General features: G+C 43.9%; 1 protein-coding gene across 10 annotated transcripts in view; it reads left to right on the top strand.

Moving 5' to 3' along the window:
- GRAMD1B (GRAM domain containing 1B) overlaps positions 1 to 23,854 on the top strand; it is a 212,961-nt gene that overhangs the window by 98,596 nt on the left and 90,511 nt on the right. For 4 of the 10 annotated variants that reach the window (XM_077249616.1, XM_077249618.1, XM_077249617.1 and 1 more), the window contains one exon: positions 16,746 to 16,956. In XM_077249616.1, the coding sequence (XP_077105731.1) occupies positions 16,746 to 16,956 (211 nt within the window). Of the gene's footprint in view, positions 1 to 9,327; positions 9,527 to 13,814; positions 14,090 to 16,745; positions 16,957 to 23,854 lie in introns of those variants that run through there. The other 6 variants (XM_077249627.1, XM_077249625.1, XM_077249623.1 and 3 more) reach the window with 5 other exon arrangements.

The raw sequence follows: 23,854 nt of genomic DNA, 5'->3' as shown, positions 1-23,854 counted from the left end.
AAAAGTGGTGATGGGTTGGACAATACTATCTCTCAATACGTTTTTTTCGGAACCTCAATATTTGTTTTTATTTTAACCCCTTTTACTGACCTGAGTTATAAGAGAATATCCTCCCCATACAGGTGACAGTCCAGCAGCTGTCGGCTGCACACTATAGCGGACAACTTGCTGCATCAGCCGCGATCAGTATTGGCACCGTCCATATCTGTTTAACCCCTTAGATGCTGCTCTCAAAAGTGACTACTTCATATAAATGGTTATCAGCATGGGGCTTAGGCCATGTGCACACGTTCAGGATTTTTCGTGTTTTTTTCGCTATAAAAACGTGATAAAAACGCGAAAAAAACGCTAACCTATGCCTCCTATTATTTACAGTGTATTCTACATTTTTTGTGCAAATGTTGCAATTTTTTCCGCGAAAAAATCGCATCGCGGAAAAAAAACAACATGTTCATTAAAAATGCGGAATTGCAGGGATTCCGCACACCTAGGAGTGCATTGATCTGCTTACTTCCCGCACGGGGCTGTGCACACCATGCGGGAAGTAAGCAGATTATGTGCGGTTGGTACCCAGGGTGGAGGAGAGGAGACTCTCCTCCACGCACTGGGCACCATATAATTGGTCAAAAAAAAGGAATTAAAATAAAAAATAGTCATATACTCACCTTCGATGTCCCTGGAGTGTTCCCGCCTCTCACCGCTGCATGCTGCCGCTTCTGTTCCTATAGATGGTGTGGTTCAGGACCTGCGGTGACATCACTGTCTTGTGATTGGTCGCGTGACCGCTCATGTGACCGCTCGTGACCAATCACAAGCCGTATGTAGGATAGCTGCGGAGACACCATCACGTGTTTCTCAACGCAAGCAGTGAATAGCCAGATTTTTCCCCGGGAAGGAACAACCACGGGAATGGCAGCATCCAGTAAAGGAAAACATCCAATACAGGAAAACCACCTATGCCAAGCATGGTATCCATCCACAGACAGCTGTTTCGGGGTGTTTGCCCCTCATCAGTGTGGAGTAGGAATCTGGCTATTAGGAGCAGTGCCTAGTAAAAGGCTGTGAAGGAACAGATGATTGGCCTCGGGGAGACCAAAACATCCAACACCGCGGAGACACCATCACGTGTTTCTCAACGCAGTGATCCAGAACACTGCCCCCATCCCTTATGGGAAATATGCAAATGCATGTAGGATAGCTGCGGAGACACCATCACGTGTTTCTCAACGCAAGCAGTGAATAGCCAGACCTTTCCCCGGGAAGGAACAACCACGGGAAGGGCAGCATCCAGTAAAGGAAAACATCCAATACAGGAAAACCACCTATGCCAAGCATGGTATCCATCCACAGACAGCTGTTTCGGGGTGTTTGCCCCTCATCAGTGTGGAGTAGGAATCTGGCTATTAGGAGCAGTGCCTAGTAAAAGGCTGTGAAGGAACAGATGATTGGCCTCGGGGAGACCAAAACATCCAACACCGCGGAGACACCATCACGTGTTTCTCAACGCAGTGATCCAGAACACTGCCCCCATCCCTTATGGGAAATATGCAAATGCATGTAGGATAGCTGCGGAGACACCATCACGTTTTTCTCAACGCAAGCAGTGAATAGCCAGACCTTTCCCCGGGAAAGCCAGATTCCTACTCCACACTGATGAGGGGCAAACCTTCCCGGGGAAAGGTCTGGCTATTCACTGCTTGCGTTGAGAAACACGTGATGGTGTCTCCGCAGCTATCCTACATGCATTTGCATATTTCCCATAAGGGATGGGGGCAGTGTTCTGGATCACTGCGTTGAGAAACACGTGATGGTGTCTCCGCGGTGTTGGATGTTTTGGTCTCCCCGAGGCCAATCATCTGTTCCTTCACAGCCTTTTACTAGGCACTGCTCCTAATAGCCAGATTCCTACTCCACACTGATGAGGGGCAAACACCCCGAAACAGCTGTCTGTGGATGGATACCATGCTTGGCATAGGTGGTTTTCCTGTATTGGATGTTTTCCTTTACTGGATGCTGCCCTTCCCGTGATTGTTCCTTCCCGGGGAAAGGTCTGGCTATTCACTGCTTGCGTTGAGAAACACGTGATGTTGTCTCCGCAGCTATCCTACATGCATTTGCATATTTCCCATAAGGGATGGGGGCAGTGTTCTGGATCACTGCGTTGAGAAACACGTGATGGTGTCTCCGCGGTGTTGGATGTTTTGGTCTCCCCAAGGCCAATCATCTGTTCCTTCACAGCCTTTTACTAGGCACTGCTCCTAATAGCCAGATTCCTACTCCACACTGATGAGGGGCAAACACCCCGAAACAGCTGTCTGTGGATGGATACCATGCTTGGCATAGGTGGTTTTCCTGTATTGGATGTTTTCCTTTACTGGATGCTGCCCTTCTCGTGGTTGTTCCTTCCCGGGGAAAGGTCTGGCTATTCACTGCTTGCGTTGAGAAACACGTGATGGTGTCTCCGCAGCTATCCTACATGCATTTGCATATTTCCCATAAGGGATGGGGGCAGTGTTCTGGATCACTGCGTTGAGAAACACGTGATGGTGTCTCCGCGGTGTTGGATGTTTTGGTCTCCCCGAGGCCAATCATCTGTTCCTTCACAATCACAAGCCGTGACGTCACCGAAGGCCCTGAACCACACCGGCATCTATAGGAATGGAGGCTGCAGAGGGTGAGTATAACCATTTTTTTATTTTTTTTATTATTTTTAAACATTCTATCTTTTACTATAGATGCTGCATAAGCAGGATCTATAGTAAAAAGTTGGTTACACTTGTCAAACACTATGTTTGACAAGTGTGACCAACCTGTCAGTCAGTTTTCCAAGCGATGCTACAGATCGCTTGGAAAACTTTAGCATTCTGCAAGCTAATTACGCTTGCAAAATGCTAAAAAAACGCAAAAAAAAAAATGCGGATTTCTTGCAGAAAATTTCCGGTTTTCTTCAGGAAATTTCTGCAAGAAATCCGGACGTGTGCACATACCCTTACTCTTTATCCCCATCAGCACTCAGAGATCATGATTGTGTGGTCCTGATGTTTGCCATGACAAGTCACGGCCAAATAACGGTCTTATAGTCTGCCGTATATAGCGGCCTGTTCAGAAGTTAGCGACATGTACAGTCATGGCCAAAAGTATTCACACCCCTGCAATTCTGTCAGATAATACTCAGTTTCTTCCTGAAAATGATTGCAAACACAAATTCTTTGGTATTATTATCTTCATTTAATTTGTCTTAAATGAAAAAAACACAATATAATTCCACACCAAACATAAAAAAGGGGTGGACAAAAGTATTGGCACTGTTTGAAAAATCATGTGATGCTTCTCTAATTTGTGTAATTAACAGCACCTGTAACTTACCTGTGGCACCTAACAGGTGTTGGCAATAACTAAATCACACTTGCAGCCAGTTGACATGGATTAAAGTTGACTCAACCTCTGTCCTGTGTCCTTGTGTGTACCACATTGAGCATGGAGAAAAGAAAGAAGACCAAAGAACTGTCGGAGGACTTGAGAAACCAAATTGTGAGGAAGCATGAGCAATGTCAAGGCTACATGTCCATCTCCAAAGACCTGAATGTTCCTGTGTCTTCCGTGCGCAGTGTCATCAAGAAGTTTAAAGCCCATGGCACTGTGGCTAACCTCCCTAGATGTGGACGGAAAAGAAAAATTGACAAGAGATTTCAACACAAGATTGTGCGGATGTTGGATAAAGAACCTCGGCTAACATCCAAACAAGTTCAAGCTGCCCTGCAGTCCGAGGGTACAACAGTGTCAACCCTTACTATCCGTCGGCGTCTGAATGAAAAGGGACTGCATGGTAGGAGACCCAGGAAGACCCCACTTCTTACCCCGAGACATAAAAAAGCCAGGCTGGAGTTTGCCACAATTTACCTGAAAAAGCCTAAAACTTTTGGAAGAATGTTCTCTGGTCAGATGAGACAAAAGTAGAGCTTTTTGGGCAAAGGCATCAACATAGAGTTTACAGGGGAAAAAAAGAGGCATTCAAAGAAAAGAACACGGTCCCTACAGTCAAACATGGCGGAGGTTCCCTGATGTTTTGGGGTGGCTTTGCTGCCTCTGGCACTGGACTGCTTGACCGTGTGCTTGGCATTATGAAGTCTGAAGACTACCAACAAATTTTGCAGCATAATGTAGGGCCCAGTGTGAGAAAGCTGGGTCTCCCTCAGAGGTGATGGGTCTTCCAGCAGGACAAGGACCCAAAACACATTTCAAAAAGCACTAGAAAATGGTTTGAGAGAAAGTACTGGAGACTTCTAAGGTGGCCAGCAATGAGTCCAGACCTGAATCCCATAGAACACCTGTGGAGAGATCTAAAAATGGCAGTATGGAGAAGGCACCCTTCAAATATCAGGGACCTGGAGCAGTTTGCCAAAGAGGAATGGTCTAAAATTCCAGCAGAGCATTGTAAGAAACTCATTGATGGTTACCGGAAGCGGTTGGTTGCAGTTATTTTGGCTAAAGGTTGTGCAACCAAGTATTAGGCTGAGGGTGCCAATACTTTTGTCTGGCCCATTTTTGAAGTTTTGTGTGAAATGATCAATGTCTTGCTTTTTGCTTCATTCTCTTTTGTGTTTTTTTCATTTAAGACAAATTAAATGATGATAATAATAACAAAGAATTCGTGTTTGCAATCATTTTCAGGAAGAAACTGAGTATTATCTGACAGAATTGCAGGGGTGTGAATACTTTTGGCCATGACTGTAGGTGGTAAAAATAAATTTCTTCATTCCTATCATGCCACTTTGTTTTAGTTCCTGAAAATCACCTGAAGGGTAAATAAACTACCTGACAGCAGTTTTCATTATGTCAGGGGGTGCTGTTTTTAAAATGGTATCACTTTTGGAGGTTTTCCAATATATAGGACCCCCAAAGTCACTTCAAACCTAGATGGGTCCCTAAAAAAATAAATTTTGTAAATTTTCTTGAAAAAATGAAAAATTACTGCTACATTTCTAAACCTACCAAAATGCTAACCAAATAAAATAACGTTTTACAAATGGTTCTGATGTAAAGCAGACATGAGGGATATGTCATTTATTAATGTTTTTCTGTGGTATGACTATCTGGATTAAATGGATAATCAAAGTTTGAAAATGGCAAATATTTTTACATTTTTGTTACATTTTTTTTATATGTCTCTTAGTATGAATTCTATCTATTCTTAATAATGGAGCGCTCTTTCGTTTAATTGTTTACTGTCCGTTGCCTTGGTTACTGACCACCACTGTAGTCTATTGGAGGCTGGTTTCCTAGGCAAGGCCTGTAGTCGGCTTAAGTGTCCCTGCATATCTCCGACGCGGAATATCCAATGATGCATCGGAGAAGAGTACACCATTCAGGCCATTGGCTCAAGTGTGCCACCTACACGACCGGTTAATCAGGGCCCACTGCCCTCCATCACCAGGAGGCAGGGGAGCGGTGTGCTCCTGAAAATAAGATCCTCAGACAACTTTTATTCTCCTAGTTCATTAACTTTACCACGGCTTGGGGAATTAATATGTTGGCTGTCCTGTTTTGTCTATTTCCAACCTGGTCTCCTGCCTATATACACTATACTTATTGGTGCCATGGTGGAACCTTCCATCCCAGGAACCTGACATTATATGTGACCACAAACTAAGGTGCAGTTTCCACAAATCTGATGATTCCTGCAGAAAGAGCGTTTATAATGAAGATGCATAGAAAAGCGCCATCTTCCTGGCACCTGCTCTGCCCTAATTATCTGCACTTCCCTGGTGCTAGAAATGAGTCAGCTTTGCCTGAGGCGCAGCACTGTACACCCGGCTGCTGAGACTGTGAATAGCTGTGGGGACACATTGCTTCTATGTTTCAGCCTAGTGTCACCTGTATAGATGCTGGCACAAAATGCTCAGCACTGCCTACAATACAGATATTGACCACATAATGCCCCTGGTTCTTCTGTGCCAGGATGCTTACTAGGAGTGACAGCAGAGCCGTGTCACCTGACTGCGATTGGACAGACTTGATTGGTTGTGATCGGTCATCTGACACTGGGAACAGATGGTCAGAAGCCCCACGTTCACAGCTCTTGTGTCCTAAATGTATCTTCTTTTCTTTGCACATATTAGAGGCCAGGTAGCCATGCAGTAAGATTCAATCATTAGCTTTAATGGACACTGCTTTGCGGTTTTCATACTTATGTAGCAGGGCTGAGATTATCTTCACAAGACCACCATGTAAGTCACTCGCTGATGGGGGCAACAGAGTGTGAGGGTTTAGAAATGTCCTTGTGTTAGAACTGGTCTATATAATATATCTAATAATGAAGATCTGTGGCTGATTTTATATTCTCCCACACACTGTGCATTATTTATTGGTATATAATCTGCGTAACTTTCATGTTCATCTGGTTTCTGGTTGTAGATTGCAAATAATGTAACTAATGAGCATGAGTCTGCATAAATAAGTGAACTTTTTACACTGAAAAGAAAACTATTTTTCTTTCCATATGTGTTGAAACATAGTAGTCACCCAGTTGAGACCCCCATCAGTCCCTAAAGCAAAGCAGTCACAGATGTAGCGTATATACAGCAATCTCAGTGTATCCTATGTCATGTATACAGCAGTCTCAATGTATCCTATATCATGCATCCATGCCATGTATACAGCAGTCTGTGTATCCTATGTCATGTATACAGCAGCTTGTGTCTCCTACGTGATTTTTACAGCAGTCTCAGTGTCTCCGATGTGATTTGTACAGCAGTCTGTGTCTCCTATGTGATTTGTACAGCAGTTTCAGTGTCTCCTATGTGATTTGTACAGCAGTCTCAGTGTCTCCTATGTGATTTGTACAGCAGTCTCAGTGTCTTCTATGTGATTTGTACAGCAGTCTGTGTCTCCTATGTGATATGTACAGCAGTTTCAGTGTCTCCTATGTGATTTGTACAGCAGATTGTATCTCCTATGTGATTTGTACAGCAGTCTGTGTCTCCTATGTGATATGTACAGCAGTTTCAGTGTCTCCTATGTGATATGTACAGCAGATTGTATCTCCTATGTGATTTGTACAGCAGTCTGTGTCTCCTATGTGATATGTACAGCAGTCTCCGTGTCTCCTTTGTGATTTGTATAGCAGATTCAGTGTCTTCTATGTGATTTGTACAGCAGTCTGTGTCTCCTATGTGATTTGTACAGCAGTTTGTGTCTCCTATGTGATATGTACAGCAGATTGTGTCTCCTATGTGATTTGTACAGCAGATTGTGTCTCCTATGTGATTTGTACAGCAGTCTCAGTGTCTCCTATGTGATTTGTACAGCAGTTTGTGTCTCCTATGTGATATGTACAGCAGTTTGTGTCTCCGATGTGATTTGAACAGCAGTTTGTGTCTCCTATGTGATTTGTACAGCAGTTTCAGTGTCTCCTATGTGATATGTACAGCAGTCTGTGTCTCCTATGTGATTTGTACAGCAGTTTGTGTCTCCTATGTGATATGTACAGCAGATTGTGTCTCCTATGTGATTTGTACAGCAGATTGTGTCTCCTATGTGATTTGTACAGCAGTCTCAGTGTCTCCTATGTGATTTGTACAGCAGTTTGTGTCTCCTATGTGATATGTACAGCAGTTTGTGTCTCCGATGTGATTTGAACAGCAGTTTGTGTCTCCTATGTGATTTGTACAGCAGTTTCAGTGTCTCCTATGTGATTTGTACAGCAGTTTCAGTGTCTCCTATGTGATTTGTACAGCAGTTTCAGTGTCTCCTATGTGATATGTACAGCAGATTCAGTGTCTCCTATGTGATTTGTACAGCAGTTTCAGTGAATCCTATGTGATTTATACAGCAAAGTCTGTGTATCCCATTTGATTTGACAGGTCACACTGTCATCCCCGCCTCCTCTTACAAACAAAAACAGGGACGGTAGTGTCAATTGGCATATCCTAGGAATACACTGGAGACTCTGTACACGGGAGGTTATACCTATTAGAGCTAATCATTGCTTGGACTTGCCTACTACATTGCTGCCCTATTACCGTATACATGGAGCACAATAATCAGCTGTTATGGAGCACACACTGAGCCAATAGGGTGAAGTTAGGTGGGTCGGGGTTTGGGATGTGCCGGTAGAGATTTGATAGATGATGTCCTGTGCACATGAGAGCATGTACGGGATTGGTATCAGATTGGAGCTCATGTGGGGCATATAATGATAGATTCAATTTGTATCCATTCAGTTGAGAAGTGATGAAACTACACAGCTAAAATATTACTAAAGAGTTACTATTATATCTACAATAATTTGCTACTTTGAGGCCACTGTACTTTTAGTAATGCTTTTGACAATTTGGTTTGGGATTGGTGCCATTCTCTATTATGGAGGGGAAACCTCTTTCCCTGTCCCTCTTCCATGATGTAAACAGGAGGTATATTTGTAGATTTAAAGGGGCTCTCTGGAAAGTTGTTTGTTTTTCTTTGTAACGCTCAGCTTAGGGAAAGCATGATGTGAATGGCACCGACATATTCTGCAGTGCGTGTGTCCCTTAATCTATCTCCTTATACATGTACCATACCATGCGAAGAAAATGGTCTTCCCAGATTTTCTACAAATGTCTATACAATACAAGAAGACTCTTAGATCTGTGCACATTGATTCTGTTCACACTCATCACTACCATGTCTGATGGTAACATGATGTGTGACATCTCGCCATATAATGGCGCGATTGCTTCATCCCCCTCCCTGCACAGACAGCACGAAACAAAAATCCCTTTATATTGGGGACAATTTATTTGGATTTAATTTTGGAGAAATTGTTGGGATTTATCCATCCATTTGTTAATTTTGTTGTCATTAAATATATTCAGAAAGAAAAATGAAATCCCTTTTATACTTTTTATATTATCCGTTCTGAAAAAGCCCCTGCAGAACAGGAAAGACAAAAAAAGCAGCAGCTCCTTTTAGTCTGTGGCTAAATAATCAAACGTTCTAGGAGAGAAGTGCGCTAACTATAGGGAGCGGGATGTTATTTTCGAGATCACTCGCTGAACATGTGTCCCGATCCTAGTAATTACTGCACAGGCGAATGGTCCAGGGGGGAGAGCACCATAGAGGAGGCTGTAAGGAGGGGATAACTCGCCCTACTGTATCTTTACATTGTGCCCTTGGATCCCTAAGGAACTTCTCCCCATCTTGTCCCTTCTTTAAAGACCCCCCCTCTATTCTTCCCCCTCCCACTCAGAATCAGTGTGTCTGGTAGGAATGCCAGTTCTCCCTGTACTTCCCACATCTTGCTCTATTCTGCACATGCTCAGGCGAGACTGTCAGCTGCAGAGCTGTGTTCTCCAGCGCTGGTGGGAGAGAGAGGAGAGGAAGAGTGAGAGAGGACAAGAGGGGACATATACCACATTACCAATCAGGCCCATCAGTCGCCTCATCTTCTCCAATATGTCCTGGATCACAGACAGCACTGAGTGGGCAGGCTGCAATGTGCCCCAGGAATTAGACATTCTGCACTAATGAAAGGGTTCCGGCTTGTCTGGTAAGCGGAGACACCGGTCCTTCTCCACACCTTCTAGCACCCTATCACTCCCCCCTATCCCGGCATAGCGTTCCCCTTTTTTGGCTTTGGATATGGTCTCAGGGAAGTTGGCTTCTGGTTCCTCGTTTTCTGCAGTACTTGCTGCCAGACTGCAGCTGTCAGGAGCATCTCCATGGACTGAAGAGACGCACTGTGCCCAGCTCCTGGGAGGACCGCAGGATGGCTTGCAGGTTTTCCATGCTCCATCGCTATCCACTGCTAGTACTGTTCTAGACTAGCCCTAGTTGCCCTACACTGATGAGCTCCAGCCTGCGTGTGACCTAGAAGCCCTAGTCTGTAGCTAAGCAAAGTCTGTTAAACTATTCGATGGGATTTCTAGATCCTAGATCTTGTAAACTCCTCTGTATGATACAGTGCGTTGTGTAACTACATGTGCCAGTTGTCAGTGTCGTGTAGCATTATACCTGGTTATTTTAGTAAGGTTGGGACCTCACGGTGCACTTTTTTTGTCCAAAACTGTGATCGGAAGCAAAAAAAATGCAGAATTCTAATCCTATATATCTCCACTAAGCAATATTTATGCAAAAACTGCACCGAGACTGCCCACCGTGTGCCCCTCTATCGCACCGCAGGTACAGGCGCACACCACCACTACCCACCTCTCCTACCTAACTCCTCTAAAGTAAGAAAAAACCCTTGATATTTTTTTTGTCATCCCTTCCCGCCTCTCCAGAGTAGTCGGCTGTAGTTTCCCGTGCTATTCAAGTAAATGCAATGATTTATTAACCCATTATTTTGCCATGCTGCTGCCTAACCAGTTAAAAGTCCATCTGCTTCTGCTGTGCACCATTTATCCTGGTCTGGACTGTTCACGTGTCTGCCTTGTCGCTTACAATGTCTGTTATCACCGCTTAATAAAACACAGCACTCCATTAATACAAAAATGGACTTGGGGCCATAAGGTGACTCTGTCCTCAGCTAAGTATGTCACTCCGGATGGCCAGCAGCCCCGCCAGTGTGTACTCTGACCTTGAGGTAAGTATGAAGCCTGCTAGCTCCTGGATTCCTGTGAGTATTGTACTGTCAGGAGGGGTTTATAGGATGTAGACCCCCTGTGCATTGTGCTTATAGCACCATGATGCCATGTAAAATGTATGGCAAGAAGTGAGAGAGCTGGGAGATGGTCGGATGCCATCTGTAGACGTAATCCTCTTAACATTTATCCTGCTTCCTTTCCTCCCCTCCCTCAGACCTCCAGGATTAATATCTTCTCTCTGTCCCCTATTTTCCTGTTTTTTTTCAGTGTTAACTCTGACTTGCCATTGCTACTGAAGTGACCGTACCCCCAGAACATCAGGTTACATTATTTTCCCTCCCCGTTATGGCTTTTAACTCAAATTATTTAATTCCTTAGCCCAGAGCAACTTTTACCCAATGGACAATTTATATATGTTCCCTTTTTTATAATGTAGTGTTGACTTCTTTCAACAAATTAGTGCAGGGATTAAAGCATTAGTTTGTGTTGGAGATTATGCACATAGTATCCCCCGGGCAATTAACAAGCCAGTATTTAACAGTAGCCGCGATTGGCACATGAGGTGACTAGTCTTGGTCGGCCCTCGTTACGTCATCTCTCCCCATCCGGCGATCCTCTCCGAGCACAATCTGAGCCTGCAGATGTTCTCAGGCTGGTACATTGCAGCAAAGTCACATCATAGCTCCCAGAATATACAGCATTTAGATCTGCCTTGTGTGCATCCATGGCCACAGATGTGGCAGACTTAAATTCTTCTGTTAAGTAGTCAGCGTTGTGAATCGGAGCTTATTTTATAAATTTAAGTACTGGCAACATGAAGGGAAGGGGGTCCCGAGAGCAACACCCCCTCTGATGTGATATTGATAATAGGCCATCAGCATTCAGATCCTAGAAAACCCCTTTAAGATAATGCAGCACATTACTCTGTCACCGTGACAAGCACGACTCTGCTTCATCAGGATTGTGTTTTGTAGTTTTGCTTTTCCTGAAGCTTTTCTATTTTCATACACCCGATATATATGGTCTCTATTAATGTAGCATTTTATTACTGAATCTGGAGCCTGGTTTGCATCTAGGTTTTACTGAAGAGTAATAATAGTCAGTTGTCTGTTTTGCTGTTTTTTGTTGACTTTTATTGTTTTATTTTTCTTATACAGTAAGTGTCGAGTATCTCTGTAATTCAGCTTGCTGAGGTCAGAGTCATAGCAAAGAGTTATATACGCAATCTTTTAGTTTTATTTATTCTCATTCAGAAAGTTTTCATTGTTGTATAAACCAAGATACAGTGCATTGTGAAAGTATTCGGCTCCCTGGAACTTTTCAACCTTTTCCCACATATCATGCTTCAAACATAAAGATACCAAATGTAAATTTTTGGTCAAGAATCAACAATACGTGGAACACAATTGTGAAGTTGAACAGACTTTTTTGGTTATTTTTAATTTTTGTGGAAAATCCAAAACTGAAAAGTGGGGCGTGCAATATTATTCGGGCCTCTTTCAGGAGGTTTACTATATTGTGCTGTGCATTATACTGTATACACAGTTTATCAGAGAACGTGGTTTCCGTGTCTCATTGCTCCAGGTGATTTATTTAGCAGTTTATTTATCGGAAGGTAGCAGTTGTGGTGAGGAGTCTGCAGCCCATGTGTGGTCCAGCTGGGGAGGTGGTAATGCTGGAATGCAGATTCTGGATGAAAATCCGCCATCGGGAGATGCTTTGTAAGCGTCTGGTGTAATATAGGACAGGCCTTGTACGGGACAGATGGTCAGTGTTTCACATTCTACTATAAACCTGCTATGATCTCGGATAGCAGCAGAGGAGTTACAGGTGATCTCTTTTCCCCCATCACGACATTGTGACAATGGCTGCCGTGTGTTTGCCAATGTGCCCTTTTCACATGTAAGGGCTTGAATGTAACGCACAAGCATGACATGATGAAAAGTGGCAAAACAAGTACTGGAGGTGCAAAATGTGTATTGTTAGTAACCAGTGAGAACAGCCAGGCTCTATGTGATCTTTATAAAGAATTACATTGTCCTGCACCCTGAGTGACAACATGTCCCTGTCCTGCACCCCAAGTGGCGGCGTATCCCTGTCCTGCACCCCAAATGGTGGCGTATCCCTGTCCTGCACCCCAAGTGGCAGCGTGTCCCTGTTCTGCACTTCGAGTGGCAGCATGTCCCATTTGTCACTTGGTGTGGTTGTGTGTCCTTGTTCGGCTCCCCATGTGCTGGTGTGTCCCTGTCCTGCACCTGGTGTGCCGATGTGTCCTTGCCCTGCACCTGGTGTGGTGGTGTGTCCCTGTCCTGCACCTGGTGTGCCGATGTGTCCTTGTCCTGCACCTGGTGTGGTGGTGTGTCCTTGTCCTGCACCTGGTGTGGCGATGTGTCCCTATCCTGCACACGGTGTAGTGGCGTGCCCCTTTTCTGCACCCCATGAGGCAGAGTGTCCCTTTCCTGCACCCAGTGTGGCGGCATGTCTCTGTTCTGCACCCCATGTGGTGTTGTTTCCCTTTCCTGTTCCCTGAGTGGCACCATGTCCCCGGTCCTGTACCTCAAGTGTCAGCGTTATTGTCCTGCATCCCGGGGTCAGCATCATTTTCCCCACATGTCATCAGTAGTTTGCGTTATATAGTGATTTCAGCTCTAGATTAGTTTGGGCTTGGGATAACATGGCTTATATTTTCTTGGTGTTTTGGATAGTTTTTAGGAGGTGATGTTTTTTGGTTTTAGGACCCAGCACATCTGTATCCATCTCTGACCATGTGTACATATAACACTACAAGTGAGGTCTCAGAACATGAACAGTGGATACAGCTAATCACTTGGACCTTTCTATGGACAGAAGACTCATTTTACTGGGGCAATGGAATAATGTTTTTCTTATTTTATTTTTTTCTGCCAGAACATATTGTGCAGTAATTATGTAGGAATCTGCTTGTTATCTTGCTCTGAATGACTCTGTCATTATGGTGTCCCTGGTGTATGAAGGCCCGCCATATGATTAGATGGTGCTGAATGCTGCATTGAGCATCACTCCTACTCAGGCCGGGTATTATGGTGGTGCAGTTCCATGCACAGGTGTGAGGGTCCAGCCTGGCATCTCCACGGATGACGGCAGGATTGTGGCACTGCATCCAGGCTGCGGGGACAGATCTACATCTTCCTGGTGAAGAACAAAATAAGGGAATCTAAAAGGGGGAAGAGTGTAAATGACAGGCGAGAAGCAGCGCAGGAGCAGCTGTGAGTCAGGGAGGAGGGGTGGTCCATGAATGACTGTTCCCTCCCATCGTTCAGACTCAGCTGCAGGAGGGTGACAGAGAAACAGCTGAAATAAAAGGCTTTCCCTTCCTTTATCTGAGCAGCCTGTTAGGACCCCCATGTGTAGGTAAAGGGGGCACTGAGATGGATTTGGAGGTGAGTAGCCCTCCTGCCCGCTCGCTGTTTTCCCTGCCCTCTGCTGTTTTTTCTGCATGAATGAATGGATCAAGCAATGATGCTGGCTCATCCTCTCATGGCTGCCAGGTTAGTGCTGCTGACGCTTCTGTGTGTTTTATGTTGCCCAGTTTTTGTGCCTGTGACCTTGCAGTGATGTGGATGCACAGTATGGATCTATGTCTTATACACCCCCCTCCTTTCATGATGGGGGTGTATTGAGCAATGCTCTGTGCATGCTGTGGGACCATCTCTGCATTGTGACACATTTTGCTGCGGACTTGATGCTGTCCCCTCTTCATGCTGTGCTGGAAACGGTGCTCTGACAAAAGGCTGCGGCTGCTCCCACTCCGAGAGATGCCTGAATTACCAGTGCGTCATCCCGGGTATCACTGCAGTGTGTATGGAAGTGAACAAGGTGCCCATGTCCAGCACATGTGCCATGTACTGCAGGTGTGCAAACATGTCCTGTCTCCAGCTGGGACTGGGGCGGCTGCGCACACCTCTTGCTGTACATCAGGCCGCACACACAGGGTGTTGCCACTTCTTTTTGTGTCTAGTTTGCCAGTGTGATTGTGAAGTTGTGCTGGCCGATGCTTTCACACTGGGTAAGTTGCTTACTCCCTCGGGTACGAGCAGGTGGATGGAGCAGCCGGGGGCCTTGTCTCCGGCCCTTTTATTAAAATACCTCCTGAGAATTGGGCTAAAACTCACCAAGAAGGTGGGTAACCAAACAAGTCACTGCAATAGTACAGACGGCAACAGCCGAAATCTCTGAAGTGCATCTGATGCTAACTGATCAGTCATAGCCATCAGTACTGATACTTGGCATTTATGGGGTGCATACATTTTTCCACATGAATACTCACAGAATAAAAGAATAATGCAACATATCCTAAGGGGTAGTGGTCATAGGACTGGAGGAAAACTGACCAGGACGGGCCTACAAGGAGCACTGAGGTGGGGGACTTTACAGCATGGGTGGTGAGATGGGTTTGTCATTGTCAAAAATGTTCGACAATTAAAAGACAGTCTATTATCATTCATCTCCGCAGTTCTTGGATAATACGGATCACACTGTACCAGACCTGCAGAAGTTTTAACATCTTTGTAATTTTTCCCCCATCCTTTCGGAGCATGTGATTAGTTAGCAGTTGTTGAAGTGTCCTATATCCCATGTGCATGAGAAGGAGTATATAGGAGTATGGGTGGACAAAGGAAGGGGGTGATGATGAACACTGGTGAGAAAACCCACGTCTCACAATATCTCTGTTGTGAAACAAGGACAGGTGCTTGTCCCATCACAGAACGTCATTACTTGTGGGCACCTGCCAACAGGACTGAGTGCTGGATTTCTTTGTATCGCGGCTATAGCTTTAAGGACATATTGGGAGTTGTAGTTGTATCATGGCTGTAGACCATTACATATATACTGTATATGCACATTCTTTTCCTTGACCTGTGTCATTTTCTTTCCTCCTAGCTCACAAGCAAGGAATTAATATCTCCATGTTGGCACCCACTCCCCGAGACATGTCTCTTCCTTTTATCATGCATGTATCAAGGCCGCCTCCTAAGCCCATGGCTTGCAGGTCGCTGCGCTCTTCTCCATGCTTGCGGCGCCTTCTGTTTGCTGCTCTGTGGCTTTCTCTGTGTTTATGGTTTCTCCTGATGCTTGTCTGTGCGCTGCTCGCCTTTAGATCCCTCTGTTCCTGCACCATTGTTAGTCATTGGTCCGACCCAGTGATCTGCTCAGAGGACGCTGGATTCAGGGTCTCTGCTTCTGCTTTCCTACACTGATAACTATAATTGCTCAGCTACTGCTGCACTTTGTAGACACATTTAACTATAGCCTTTACTTTCTAGTATTCTCTAGTTGGCAAAATATTCCGCTGTATATTGTATGTAAACTTGAAAGGCGTTTTGCAGTTTTATATAAGTTAAGCTTTTAATGTTGTATAATGAAGTTTTACAACTTTCTAAATGAATGATGTGTAAATTCCTCACCATTACCAAGATCTTGCTGTCAGTAAATGGAAAAAATCTTGACGTCCAGAAGCTGAAATGTCTTAATTGAGTCATCTCTGCTTGCTGAGAGCTAAGGGTTTGCTTTTAACCCTTTTATAGTGAGACAACCCTTATTGCACTATAATCCAGGAATATATCTTTAAAAAAAAAAAATCTAAACTCCCCTGGCAATCCTTCTGCCTCTCTGTAGTCTGTAGTGGACCCCCTGTCTGAATGATTCCTCTTCTGATGGGGAAGGTGCAGGACCACTGACGTGCCCAAAGCATTGAGCAAATGGCTGCAGCGGTCTCGTGTTGTCCCCATCAACAGAGAAAGCAAGAAGACCAGTGGGCCACCAGAACAGAACCACATAGACGGGTAGGTGAGCCGAGATTTTATCTGTAGTCCTAGGCCTGATTTTTGTGGAAAAACGGGATGGGCGATGCTCTTACCCTTTAATTGTAGCAAACCCTGGATTTGACAGTTTTTTGTTTTCTAGATGTGTGTGGTCATATTATAGTCAAGACTGGATACAATTGTAGTAAACCCTGTGCCTTGAAGACAGGACTAGGCCTTAAATATGGTGAGATGTTGAAACAAAGTTTATTAGGAAGTTGCAGAACTTTTTATTTCCCATCACAAGGCCTCATGTACAGAAAACTAGGGAACTATATGAGGTTGGATATGTAACAGATGAATCATTTTTTGCTGTTTTAACCATGTTTTCTATTCACCTTAGCACGGCAAGTAACTCGAACCGAAGCTCGCCTGCCTGCTCTCCCATCCTGCGCAAGCGCTCCCGCTCTCCGACACCCCAACAGAGTGAAGGAGAAGTCATGGTGGAGAAAAGCTCGGACCATTCATCAGACAAATCACCTCCAACCCCAGAACCAGGAGTGCAGCGGAGTGGATCCTCTCAGTCGGGTCGCAGCGGTGGCAAGAACTCCAAGGTACATGCTGCCTGTGAGGATGCCAAAAAAACAAGTCCCGTAGACCGGAGGGTTTCTGGAGCTAAGAATGTGCTGTTTGTTATATGGGAAGATCTTGCGGTAGAGAAAGGGTTAATAGCTGTACAGAGACAGCAGATATATGTCTAATCCCCCTCCTTATTAGTGTGGTTAGTCGTTTGCTTGGTTTCATGTGAGCAGTATAGCAGAGCTGGGTTTACATCTTGGAATAACAAAATGTGTTGCTTTTTTAGATTTTTATTTTTTAGATTTTTTTTTCACATAGGACTGAAAGTAAATCTATTTTTGTTTTAGTTATTTAATTGAAATTAAACCTTGCTGCATCTTGATTCTCACATATGTGCAAAGATCTGAGCCGGGATCCGAAAACACTTCACTAATTGTTACTAAATCTGACTGTGGACTTCGGTGGTGATAATTTATGACGTTTCCGCAATTAGTACTGGATTATAGAGGCTGTCGGGCTGTATCCATCTGTCCTGTGAGTTCGGTCTCCTCCATTCCCATTTCATCCGATCAGATATTTTGCTGCTTTTATGAGGATTTTGATCCCCTTGGTTCTTTTGGAGCAGGCCGCGCAGATTCAGTTGTTTTTTTTTAGCTCTGTCAACACTTTTGTAAGGGTCGTCCCCATGTATACTTGTTGAGATGGACGTGATGCTTTTTATTTCAGGACTTTTTTTGTTTCATGCACTATTACATATGGGAAACAAAACCAAAGTAAAATTTCCATATTATTCTATTTTTTAACTGATTTTTACCTACATTTTTTCTTCTCCCATGTCTAAAATGAAATTTGGGTTTGTATTTTATCAGATTACTTTTTATTTGACCAGAATGTGATAACTTCACTTTTCTTTTAGTGTAAATAGCAATACAAATCACAAGGATGAGCACGTCAGAGCAAAAATGGTCACAGTCCCCTAACTTATGGCCACTAGCCCTGTGCCTATGGGCTGTGGACTTTTGCCCACCTGTGGCCAAGGTCCACTTGCTGTTAGCCAGGGTTTCCCTTGCTGTTAATCACATTTCTTTACTTATGGCCACTCGTTCCTTACTTATAGCAACAGGCCTCTGTCTGTTGGTGACGGGCATCTAACTTTGGGCCTCTATGGTTGTAAACATATGCATTTCAAGCACTGTGACTGCCGAATCTGAATGAGGGTCTGGATAGCGACTCTTCTACTATATCTTCTGTCCCATGTATGAGACCATATCCAGGAAGCAACATATAAGCAGAATGTGACCATGGACAGTGCTCCAGTGTCCCGTCTGCTCCTGTGTTCGGAGCACCCATCTGTCGGGCAGTAGTTATAGCTTCTGTCTCTATAGGGGACGATAAACTCTGCAAATTACACCAGCGTGTCTGCAGATAGAGGAATCACCTCTATTTTAGGCCAAGCTGTCTTTTCCTCAAAGACTCAGCATCTATCAGTGAAGGATCTGTCATATAACTTTTGTCATCCTTATTTTTAGAGATGTGTATTCTCACACTTTACCCACCACCATTTCCTTTCTTGTCACACACCTATATGTTTTTTTGCAATTCGACCTAGGCTACTGTGCAAGTTCTGCTGCTTAGTCTCCTGTGTGGACGGGTTGTGCATCTGTTGATTCACACTCTATGGGTAGTGAAAGGTTAATGTCACTCCACATCATCATTGTGCCGGACAGCAATGCAGCTATGTTGTGCAAAATTGTAAAGTTTACATGATCATTTCTATTTTTTAATTACGACTTTTTAAAGGGGTTGTCCCATAAAACAATATTGGTCACCATTTCACAGGTTAGCTGATTAATGTATAATTGCTAGTGGTCTGAGCATTTGGATCACTTCTGATCAAGGGAACAGGGCTCTGAAAGTCTCGTGTGTGAGCGTTACTGTTGTGAACGGCCACCAGTCTTCTTGATGTCCATACGAGCGGTAGTCAGACATGTTCACTACTACTCCATTCTTGGGATTGTCAGGAGCCTCAGTACCCAAATCCTCAGAGATCATACAATTATCACCTATTCTATGGATAAATAATAAATGCTCTTTATAGGAGAACCCCTTTAAGCTGTTGCTTTCCATGCCACTGGTCCTCAGGAGTCTTTTCTGAGCATGGAGGCAGTAGACCAAAGCCATCTTTCTACGCAGTGACCACTATCGATAATCTCAGGACTGTGGTCCCATCTTCTTTATGTTCAGCTTTCCATGATCATAGTAAAATGTCAGAACATGACGGTGCCGATCACCGAGCGCTTTATCCAGCACCGAGCTTTTCTGGATATTACAGAAATGTTTAGGTAGTAAAGAAAGGTCCTAGAGTTTAGTCAGAGCTCAGACTGCTGCCCACTATACAGAATACAGTGAGTTCTAAAAATAATTAGAGGAATTAAATATAAATTGTAATTTTACACATTCTCTTTAGTACCTGTGTTACATTGACTTCAGTATACTTGAGGTTTTATTCTCCATTCGCAACCAAAGCTAAAGTAGAAATTCTGATATTTTCTTGTTATGTGAGGAAAGTGCATTGTGTGAGATCGGATGAGTGTTGGATGAACGCTCTCCGGTCACATGAGCCGGGCCGGGCTCTAGACATAGCTAGCCAGGTGCAGGCAAACAGGACCTCCGGGGCTAGGCTTCAACCCTGTACCTGGCCTTCCTGCATCGGTCAAGTGGCCTGGGTCTGGTTAATCTGCACTTGAACATTAGTCCCCTCCCCGCTAATGGACGGACCCTCAGTGTTTGGTAATATATAACCTTGTTTGTTTATCTCCTATAAAGAGCTTCTTTCACCATATCTATTTATTTTCACTAAGGGGGTGTATGGGGTCCGTATTATTTCTGTGGACACCCCTTGTGAGTGTATCGATAGCTACTATTCCTGATAACTACTTCTTTAAGGTGCGGATAATAAGTTATCACGGTGTACAATCTGTGCTCAATATGATTAGATGGTATCTGGGACGAGCCCCAAGTGGCCGCTCTGCTGAGAATATAAAGAAATAATAATACCCTGCATTAGATGGTGGCATAAGGCAAGCTGTAAAGAAGCCATCCGGATCTCATATTCTCTGGTGTGTATCAGCCGTGTTCCAGGAAGCCTCGCTTTATCTCACAACTACAAGTCAGTGAGCCGCAGTCAAGAGGTTGTCATCACCAGTTGCCTCCGAATTACTGCCAATAAACATGCAACCATCCCCGAGTCTTGTGTGTATGAGCAGAAGCCAGAGACCGGAGCCAAGACTCGACATCCTATCCTGGAACCAAACACTTGTGACATTGTGTCACCTCCCAAGCGGCATAACCGTGCAACGATCCCCAAGGTCACTGCCATTATAGCGACAGATCATCAGAGCCCTCATATCATGGATGAAGCCGAATTGCTGGAAGTTGTAGTTTACAATTTCGGATTGTAGTTTTGGTCCATATTTCTGTGCTGAAGCTTGTAGATTACTGAGAAGAGCAATATCACTGAAAAAGCTGAGTGCACCGTGCAGCCGCCTAAGACCGTGTCATTAAAGAGCTTTCCCCTTTAAAATCTCCCAAATCTCCAGTACATCGAAGTCCTTGAGCTGTCCTCTTGTGTCAAGTGGATAAATGTTATACTCTGCTGACTCTATTCAGCTCTTGTCTGAAGGCCAAGTGTATGACTCCTGCTGGGAACCTCACCCAGCTTTCTCATAACCCTGAACGGAAAAGTGGCTCAGTATCAATGCAAGGATAGGTAGATTTTCTATTTAGTATCCCCAGAAATCTGAGTCACTCTCTATAGAGGTGCGGATCATGGGCAGAATTATGGTAACATTTAAGAGAAAACAGCAAGTAAATATAAAAGTAGCCCAAGATCTCAGCTCTTGGCTCCGATCTCCCGAGATGAGACACGAGATGATCAGCTTTGGGAAAAAAAAATATTCTTTATTGAACATTGTTTATGCCTTATGTTCTGTGAGCGTGGATCAAGTAAGGATTGCTAGAAGCAAAATTTGCTGAAAGCTCGAACAGGACTGCTCCAATCTCTGACTTCACGTTCAGATATCTTGTTTGTTGTCTTCCAAATTTAAAGCAGATCTGTCACCAGATTTCAGAATATCAGGTGCATTCATTATTAAATAGATTTCTTAGACCTGATGAAGCTAATGTACTGACTTTGAAATCCATGCCACAATGGCTGTATAATCCTTTTTCAAAGTCCCCCCTCTCCCTTCTTTATTGCATTTTTAGCCCACCTCTAAATTCTTATCTCAGTATCAATTTTGTATCTCCAGTCTGACATGGATTATCACATGAAAGTACACCAGCCTCATTAGGCATAAGAGGCTGATCTGATAATATATGCAGTTTGTATTGTGAAATCTACTTCCAAAGCCATTTTAAAGGAGTACTCCCATCTCCAAGATCCTCTCACAAAATGTAGTAAGTGTAATTATAATATTAGCAAATACCTCCAATTAGAAATGTAATAGAATTTTTTTTATTTGCCATATTTCTTTCTTCATGTGCAGGCATTGCAGGACCTTAGGTATCCATGATTACAACCACTAGCAAGTAGCTAAGGCTACGTTCACATTTGCGGTGTGCGCCGCAGCGTCGGGCGCCGCAGCGTCGCCGCATGCGTCATGCGCCCCTATATTTAACATGGGGGCGCATGGACATGCGTCGCACTTGCGTTTTGCGCCGCATGCGTCGCTGCGGCGCCCGCGTCTGGGCGCAGAGGACGCAGCAAGTTGCATTTTTGCTGCGTCCAAAATCAATTAAAAAAAGGACGCATGCGGCGCAAAACGCAGCGTTGTGCATGCGTTTTGCTGCGTTTTTGTTTGCGTTGTGCGCTGCGGCGCCGACGCTGCGGCGCACAACGCAAATGTGAACGTAGCGTAACTGCCACCATCAGTGGATGTAACCATGGATACCTAAGGTCCTGCAATGCTTGTACATGAGGAAAGTGACATAGCGAATAAAAAAAAAAAGTATACTACATTTCTAATGGGAGGTATTTGCTAATATTATTATTATACATACTACATATTGGGATAGGATCCTGGCGATTAGAATATCCCTTTAAGTCTAAAGAATGTGGATTCTTCCAACACCTCTGGTACAGAATCACCTGTTATGGCTCTTTAGCAATTCTTCTTGTACCCAGCACCTAGTTCCTCATGGGACCTTAATATATACATACATATATATATATGTGTATATATATATATATATATATATATATATATATATATATATATCTATATATACACTCACTGGCCACTTTATTAGGTACACCATGCTAGTAACGGGTTGGACCCCCTTTTGCCTTCAGAACTGCCTCAATTCTTCGTGGCATAGATTCAACAAGGTGCTGGAAGCATTCCTCAGAGATTTTGGTCCATATTGACATGATGGCATCACACAGTTGCCGCAGATTTGTCGGCTGCACATCCCAAAGATGCTCCATACAAGGCAGGATGGATCCATGCTTTCATGTTGTTTACGCCAAATTCTGACCCTACCATCCGAATGTCGCAGCAGAAATCGAGACTCATCAGACCAAGCAACGTTTTTCCAATCTTCTACTGTCCAATTTCAATGAGCTTGTACAAATTGTAGCCTCAGTTTCCTGTTCTTAGCTGAAAGGAGTGGTACCCGGTGTGGTCTTCTGCTGCTGTAGCCCATCTGCCTCAAAGTTCGACGCACTGTGCGTTCAGAGATGCTCTTAGGCCTACCTTGGTTGTAACGGGTGGCGATTTGAGTCACTGTTGCCTTTCTATCAGCTCGAACCAGTCTGCCCATTCTCCTCTGACCTCTGGCATCAACAAGGCATTTCCGCCCACAGAACTGCCGCTCACTGGATTTTTTTTCTTTTTCGGACCATTCTCTGTAAACCCTAGAGATGGTTGTGCGTGAAAATCCCAGTAGATTATTATTATTATTATTATTATTTATTGTTATAGCGCCATTTATTCCATGGCGCTTTACAAGTGAGGAGGGGTATACATAATAACAAGTACAATAATCTTGAACAATACAAGTCATAACTGGTACAGTAGGAGAGAGGACCCTGCCTGCGAAGGCTCACAATCTACAAGGGATGGGTGAGAATACAGTAGGTGAGGGTAGAGCTGGTCATGCAGCGGTTTGGTCGATCGGTGGTTACTGCAGGTTGTAGGCTTGTCGGAAGAGGTGGGTCTTCAGATTCTTTTTGAAGGTTTCGATGGTTCGGCGAGAGTCTGATGTGTAGATCAGCAGTTTCTGAAATACTCAGACCAGCCCTTCTGGCACCAACAACCATGCCACATTCAAAGGCACTCAAATCACCTTTCTTCCCCATACTGATGCTCGGTTTGAACTGCAGGAGATTGTCTTGACCATGTCTACATGCCTAAATGCACTGAGTTGCCGCCATGTGATTGGCTGATTAGAAATTAAGTGTTAACAAGAAGTTGGACAGGTGTACCTAATAAAGTGGCCGGTGAGTGTATATATATATATCTATATATATATATATATCTATATATATATATATATATATATATATATATCAGGCACCTGACTCAGAAATTAGACACTTGGGGGGAGATATATTGTTTTGGTGAACTGGTGAACTGAAGTTGCAAATTTTGGTATATGTCTGTCTTTGACAAACAAAAGACGCTATTTTTTCTTCTTTTTTTTTCATTCTGATGCTGTTGTCCACCTTTTTTGAAAAAAACAAACAAACCACCTAAACTAACAATTTGGGGGGCTAGTATGCATTAATTAAGAAAAACATCAAAATAAAACCAAAATAAAGAAAACAATGCAAGCCATATAAAATCATACTTCAATTTTTATTTTGTACAAACAGAAAACATAATTTAAAACAAATTAAAAAGAATGTAACGCCACAGGTAATGAAAACAT

This window comes from Ranitomeya variabilis, chromosome 4 (genome assembly GCF_051348905.1).
Source record: "Ranitomeya variabilis isolate aRanVar5 chromosome 4, aRanVar5.hap1, whole genome shotgun sequence".
NCBI lineage: Eukaryota > Metazoa > Chordata > Amphibia > Anura > Dendrobatidae > Ranitomeya > Ranitomeya variabilis.
Note: the sequence above shows the minus strand (reverse complement) of the source record. Positions and strands in the feature narration are given on the sequence as shown.